The sequence below is a fragment of the Chenopodium album genome, chromosome 5 (genome assembly GCF_948465745.1).
Source record: "Chenopodium album chromosome 5, dcCheAlbu1.1, whole genome shotgun sequence".
Taxonomy (NCBI): domain Eukaryota; kingdom Viridiplantae; phylum Streptophyta; class Magnoliopsida; order Caryophyllales; family Amaranthaceae; genus Chenopodium; species Chenopodium album.
In genome coordinates this window covers 47,825,388-47,832,197 of record NC_137838.1, presented here as the reverse complement: position 1 = coordinate 47,832,197, position 6,810 = coordinate 47,825,388, and the positions used below count along the sequence as shown (strand labels likewise).

At 37.5% G+C, this 6,810-nt stretch overlaps 1 protein-coding gene across 1 annotated transcript; it reads left to right on the top strand.

Moving 5' to 3' along the window:
- Positions 1-489: 489 nt before the first annotated feature.
- LOC145632090 (uncharacterized) lies at positions 490-6,091 on the top strand. Its single transcript, XM_081684366.1, has 3 exons — positions 490-603; positions 2,358-2,482; positions 2,561-6,091. The coding sequence occupies exon 3, from the start codon at positions 2,563-2,565 to the stop codon at positions 5,491-5,493; it is 2,931 nt and encodes a 976-aa protein (XP_081540492.1). The 5' UTR covers positions 490-603; positions 2,358-2,482; positions 2,561-2,562; the 3' UTR covers positions 5,494-6,091.
- Positions 6,092-6,810: the final 719 nt, after the last annotated feature.

Below are 6,810 nucleotides of genomic sequence, written 5' to 3'. Positions count from 1 at the left end.
AGTGTTTTGTATAAGTGTTCAACAAAGCTTCTTGTTTGATTATGGATTCTCAGTGTTTGAATGATGGTGAAAGGTCAAAGAACAGAGAAGAACATTGAGGGAGGGGAATTTTTGATCTAACTTGAAGAAGTCAGAGAGTCAATGAGGTTTAACGCGCCATTAACCCCAACAAAGGGCATAAGGGCATACTGGTCATTTCATAGTAACGACAAACTAACGTCCAGAGCTCATTAATGGCACGTCATGTCATTGTACTATTTGTGAGTGACATTTGGTGAATTATGAAAAGTCCGATGACAATTGGTGAATTTTCAAAGTTCTCAGTAGCATTTGGTGAAATGGCCGTAAATAAAATGAGAAAGTGTTTCAAAAAAAAAAAAAAAAAAAAGAATGATTTTTGACTGTTGGATAATATTTAGATCTAACGGTTGATGTCACATCTGATTCATTAAAATTTCTCCATGTTTACATTATTTGCCCTTTTGGAGTTTTTCGATTTTACGCTGCACTCTTCTCTCTCTCTCTCCTCCTTGGAAGCGCGCTCTGAGTTCACCATTGAAGCGACTTCTGAACTTTCTCCTCTCCATTGAAGCAGTTTCTAAGGTAAGATGTTTTCTTGTAATTATCGAATGTCAATTTCACAATCTAGGGTTTAGTTTCTCACTATCGTTGATTTAATTTTTAGAGTAGTCAATTAGGGTTCTTCTAAAGTGGATTATTCAACTGTTGGTTTAAATTACTGAAGTTATTAAATATCATAACGGTCGATTTTGTTGCTAGAATTTTACTATGCTTAAATTTCGTTGAATTTCTTAAGCGACGGGATTTTTATATGAATTTTTTAGCCTAATTTGGTTGCAAATTTGTTACAATTTTCGAGCCAAGTCGAGTATACGAGCCGAGGCCCGAGCCGAACATGGGCTTTGAAGCTCGTGAGCCAAGCCGGCCTACCTATTGTGTTTCAGCCGAGTTTACTTTTATTCAGGATTGGCTTGAAGGTTAACAAGCCCTTCTTAGTTGATAATAAGATATTAGACAGTTACAGAATCTCTACTTATTCTCCGTTTGTCAATTGATAATATAGTTGATTGAATTATTTTTCTAATATTACTGAAAATTTTAATATTTTAGAGTTACAGTTAAGTTGTTTATTCAAGTCTGGTTGCTCTTAGTTGGGTAAAGTGTTCGGTATTAGAGAAATGAACTTGCATTTGGATTTTGGAAAGGGGGAAAATCCTTTCAAGGAGTGTCCTGCTCCCCTCTCCCTCGAATGAAAAAGAAGTAAAGGTAAAATGTCTGAGAAGAATGAAAACGGTGTATGTCTTTGCTGACATGTTTGATATGATGAGTGTTCATTTAATCGTATATGAAAAATGAGTGGTTTTTTTTTGGATGCTATAGAGCCATTTGGCCCTGGACGCTCCAAATTTTAGAGTACTTGATGGCGTTGATGCTTTCTCCTTAGAGGGTGGTGACGTGTCATGTATTAACCTTGCAGACTAGCGAGATTACCCTGTCAGTTTTTTTCTTGAACATTACAAGGAATAGGAATCCTGGAGGAAGGTTGAAGTATGTGTTTGTATGGGGCCATATGATCTGAAATGACTGTGAATGTAATTTAAATATGATGAAACTATGAAAAAAAATACTTGGTGTATAAGGTTCAGAAATTGTACTGGAGCTGGTGAGCATCATAATAGTTGGTGTCATTAATTTGAAACCTTTTCAATGTACTGGGTTTTGCTGCTTTGTTTGTAAGCACTAAACCGTAGATAAGTAAAAAATTTATTTTATTATATAGCAATTGCGTTACTAAAAAACCCAACATTTACAGATATTTCCAGGAAGTGTTCCACATTTGATCCTCTCTCTCTAACTATTGATGTACATTCCTTGATTGATGTTTGGTTTTAATGGACTAATATTAACCTGCACAGTTATGCAGAGGGTCTGAAAGCAATATTATGTGTCGTATCTATGGATTTTTTTGAGGGTTCTAAGCTTTTAGCTCCCCCCCCCCCCCCCCTATTATTTTTGCTCTCCCTGATTTCATTATCTTGGTATTGGTTCTTGTTGCTCTTTCCTTTTACTTTTATTGGCAAATGTGTCAGGGCTTTATATTGAGGGAGTGATCATTGGAATTTCTGCAAGTTAATGCCTGCACTTAGTGTTAAAATATTTTGCAATGTATTATTATGCATTTTGCATCTGATAATTTACTTGTGCAGCATGTTGGAGTCACTTAGTTACACTCTGGTTTTTCTCTTTCTAAATTCGTCTCTTTGGAGAATTTCTGTACCCTCTCAGGGAAACATGATCTAGCTGTTATTGAATATTACAATTTGAATTTATTGCAGGTCCTAAGTCTCTATGTAGATACCCAGGGTCAAGAACTAACCGAAGTGCTGAGGTACTTGGAGGAGATCCATACAGCTCATGCATATTGGTTTACATTTCTCGTTTTCTTGACAAAGATTCTAAGGTAGTACAGTTAATTAATTTTCGCTGAAAATATATGCCAGAAGGATTAGTTCGGCTCATTTTGTTTAATTGTGTTCAGTTATGGAGTGCAACAAAGAAGAGGCCTTGAGGGCTAAGGATATCGCTCTGAAGAAATTGGAAGCAAAAGACTTTCCAGGGGCTCGTAAGTTTGCTTTAAAGGCTCAGCAGCTTTATCCTGATATGGAGAATATTGCTCAGATGATTTGTGTTTGTGATGTGCACTGCTCAGCAGAGAGCAAAATGTTTGGAAGTGAATCAGACTGGTATGGCATTCTTCAAATTGAACAGAAAGCAGATGATACATTAATTAAGAAGCAATATCGCAAGTTTGCTCTTCTTCTTCACCCTGACAAGAACAAATTTTCCGGCGCTGAAGCTGCATTCAAGTTGATTGGGGAGGCTCAGAGAGTGCTTCTGGATAAGGATAAAAGGTCATTCTATGACATGAAATGCAAAGCATCTTGTCAACCAGTAAGACAAAACCAGCCTCCTCGGCAGAGAAGTAGGAATCTCAACACTGGTAAAACAGTAAAGGCTCAAAACAATGTTACAAGCAATTCTAATTCACATGTCAAGGATTTTAATTTTACACATCAAGAGCCAAAAAAGCAGCCTCAATCAGAAGCTGCCAACGGGAAGGAGACCTTCTGGACCCAATGTCCTTTTTGTGCAGTTCGTTATCAGTATTACAAGGAAGTTCTGAATAGAGCTCTCCGTTGTCAGCATTGCAAGAAGCCCTTCATTGCCTATGATATGCTTGCTCAAGGTACACGACCTGGATCTGATGCAACTCAGCCTGTTTTTTCTGGTCAAAACATTCCTAATGCGAATGCCATGGGATCAGAGACTGTGAATGAGAAGCATGCTTCTAATGGCGGGGTTTCGGCTGGGAAATATGCAGAAGCAAGTCGATCACAGAAATCCAGGCAGGCACCTAAAGGTCCAAATAAAGTGGATGTGGAACAGACATGTAAGCCCTCCAGGAATGTAAACAGTAAGAGAGGGAAGAAGCATGAGGAAGAGTCTAGTGAAAGTTTTGGATCAGATAGTAGCCTGGAGTCTGAAGAGATAGAAACACAAACAGACACAGATTCTCTGAGGGCGCAACAATTTGACAGTGATGGGGATTGCTGCACTAGAAGATCAAGGCGGAACAAACGGCATGTGTCATACAATGAAGATGCAAGTGATGATGAGCATATCATGAACCCTTCAAAAAAGGCAAAGGACAATGGACCACCTTGTCCCACAACAGAAGAAAATGTAGATGCTTCAGAAAAGAGACAGCAGTCTGACCCATCAAAGATATTTGCTTCTGCTTCTGCTTCTGCTTCTTTGAAAGAGAGCAAGGGAGAGTGCAGTAAGTTAGATGGAAGTGAAAATGGGGTTGAGTCAACCAAGAAAGGCTTCGAAGCTGATGATGACTTCACATTGTCTAGCCCTGAAACAACGCCTGAGCCAACGTTTCATGAATATCCAGACCCGGAATTTAGCGATTTTGACATGCTTAGAGAAGAGCAGTACTTTAGACTTGGACAGGTGTGGGCTGCTTATGATACTACAGATGCGATGCCTAGATTCTATGCCAAGGTCAGGAAAGTTTTTTCTCCTGGCTTTAAGCTGCAGATAACTTGGCTTGAAGCTAACCCAGATGATGTGTGTGGAAAACAATGGGTGAATTCTGAGATGCCAATCTCTTGTGGTAAATTCAAACATGGTGATTCGGAAATTACAGAAGATCGTCTTATGTTCTCCCATGAGGTTTGTTGGGACAAAGGCGGTCGTAAAGATTCTGTCTTGATATATCCTAAAAAAGGAGAGACATGGGCCATTTTCAAGAATTGGGATGCTGAATGGTATTTAATTCCAGAAAGTGGCAGAAAGTTTGAATATGAATTTGTTGAAATACTGTCTGATTATGATGAAACTGTTGGGATATATGTTGCACAGTTGGGTAAGCTGAAGGGTTTTGTTTGTCTGTTTTGCCGAAAAGATGAAAGTGAATTACAAATACCGCCTGCTGAGATCCTTAAGCTCTCCCACAGGGTACCTTCGTTTAGAATGAGCGGTAATGAGAGGGTAAATGTTCCTAAGGGTTCATTTGAGCTTGACCCAGCTTCTATAACCTTGAACCTTGAAGAAATCACCCTTTCTCAATCAAATGGAAACACTTGCTTTGTTGGGGAATCCACTAAATTAGAAGAAGTGAATCCTGGTGCAAAGGCTGCTAAAAATTCATTGCCTAGTTACTGTGATAATGGTAAGGGTAATCAGGTGCATGGGAGCAAATTAAATACTGATGTTATTGCTCAAGACATTCCAGATCCAGAATTTTACAACTTCGATGACCTGAAATCCATTAAGAAGTTTCAACTAAATCAGGTTTGGGCTTTGTACAGTGATACTGATGGCTTGCCAAAATACTATGGCATCATTAAAAAAATTGATGTTCTTCCACAATTCAAGGTGCAAATAGCCTGGCTGGAAGCCTGCACTTCGCCAGCTGATATGATTCTATGGAAGGTAAAGGGAATGCCAATTTCTTGTGGGCAGTTTAAGATTAAAAGTAACAAAGTTCAAACATATACAGGAAATAGTTCCTTTTCTCATGAAATACGTGCAGATCCAACGGTAAGAAAGAATGTGTATGATATCTATCCACGAAAAGGTGAGATATGGGCTCTTTACAAGAACTGGAATGCTTCTATGGTAGTTGCAGACTTGCAGAAGTGTGATTACGACATTGTGGAAGTCCAAGAGGACAATAGTTCACATATTAAAGTTTTGTTCTTAGAGCGTGTTAGTCCTTTCTACTCAGTTTTCAAGCCACAGACGAATATTCACACTAGAGAGATCTCCCGATATGAACTGCTTAGATTCTCCCATCAGATTCCTTCTTTCAGGCTCACAGATCAGAAAGATGGTAGTTTAAGAGGCTTTTGGGAGCTTGATCCTGCTGCATTCCCCACTCAATCTCTGTACAAATCGTAGGGCAGTTCTTATCTTTTGATGACTCGTTTTTGCTGTTGTAGCTGCAATGCATCTCAACTTGATGGGATTTGAAATGCTGGAAACTATCTTAAAAAGAACCCTTTCAGATCTGATATAATTTGCAGGCGCATCAAACAATTGGGGCATGGATATGATCCTTCACCTGGTGAGGGTCTGCTGTCTTGTGCCACATTATTTCTAACTCTTGATATCATGGCAAGTCTTGCCTTTTTGATTGAACAGGTAATTAAGGGAGCTAAGTAGGTGGAAGCGAACTATTTGCTAATGTTAGCCACATGTTAATTGTAAAGTCTCATTCCAACAGAAACAGTACATTTTCTGTTATCATGGTGTTGAAATTATGCTTTGGTAGGTTAACTGCATTCAGTCAATAGTTTAGCTATTGCAGTTACATTCGTATGTATGGTTTCCATTTATATGCATCTGATGTTAGTGGGCTAATCCTGTGAATTATTCATATTGTTTTCCGGCTCTTCCATAATTTTTTAAGGTTTCTATGGTTTGAAAGCCATAACAACTGTTTGTCTATGACATCTGCTTTGATCATGGTTGCTGAAATATACAGGCTCTGCAGTAGTTTGGCTTTGTTTTGGTCATTAAATGTGATCTGGCTGATTACATACCAGCTGAAGAGGTTTACAATAATACTACGTATTACAGTGTTGTTTTTAAAGGTTAGTAATATTTATTAAACTTTAACCGTAGTCTAAAAAAACTGAAGTTAAATAATTGGCGAAAACGTCTTTATTGACATCAGCAATGGTATCAGGTGAATGGAGCAACACAACCTTAAACGGGTGATGAAATAAGGAACCTGTTTCTTCCTCTATTTTATAATAATTGTAACAATTTAATTGAAACAAGTTTTATTGTTCAACTTTGACAATTAATATGTGTAATTACATGGTACTTGTATATGTAAGGAAGAAATAAGGAAATTATGCATAAAGACTAGTCAAAAATAACTTTTCATGCTAGCAAAAGTAATTTATGTATTAGTAAAAAATATAAGTCAAAATATGTACTATGTTTCATAATAATAGTTAACTTTCATTATTCATCCGATTCATAATAATTGGGAAAATTTATGAAGTACTACCTTAAAAGAGGGGTCTTGGTGAATCATTAGCCTAAAATAAAATTGCTAATTTACTATATTTTTTTTTGGAAATTTTGTCAGATTTTTACTCGTTAAAAATAGTTTTTTTTGTCAAAAACACACCCAAAAAAAAATTTGTTGTCTAGTACCACCCAATTTTAAAAATTTGTTGTCAAACACCACAGGAGTCTATAATC

What these genes read in the sequence shown, in the direction of transcription:
- LOC145632090 (XM_081684366.1), top strand. Translation starts at nt 2,563, where the DNA reads ATGGAGTGCAACAAAGAAGAGGCCTTGAGGGCTAAGGATATCGCTCTG.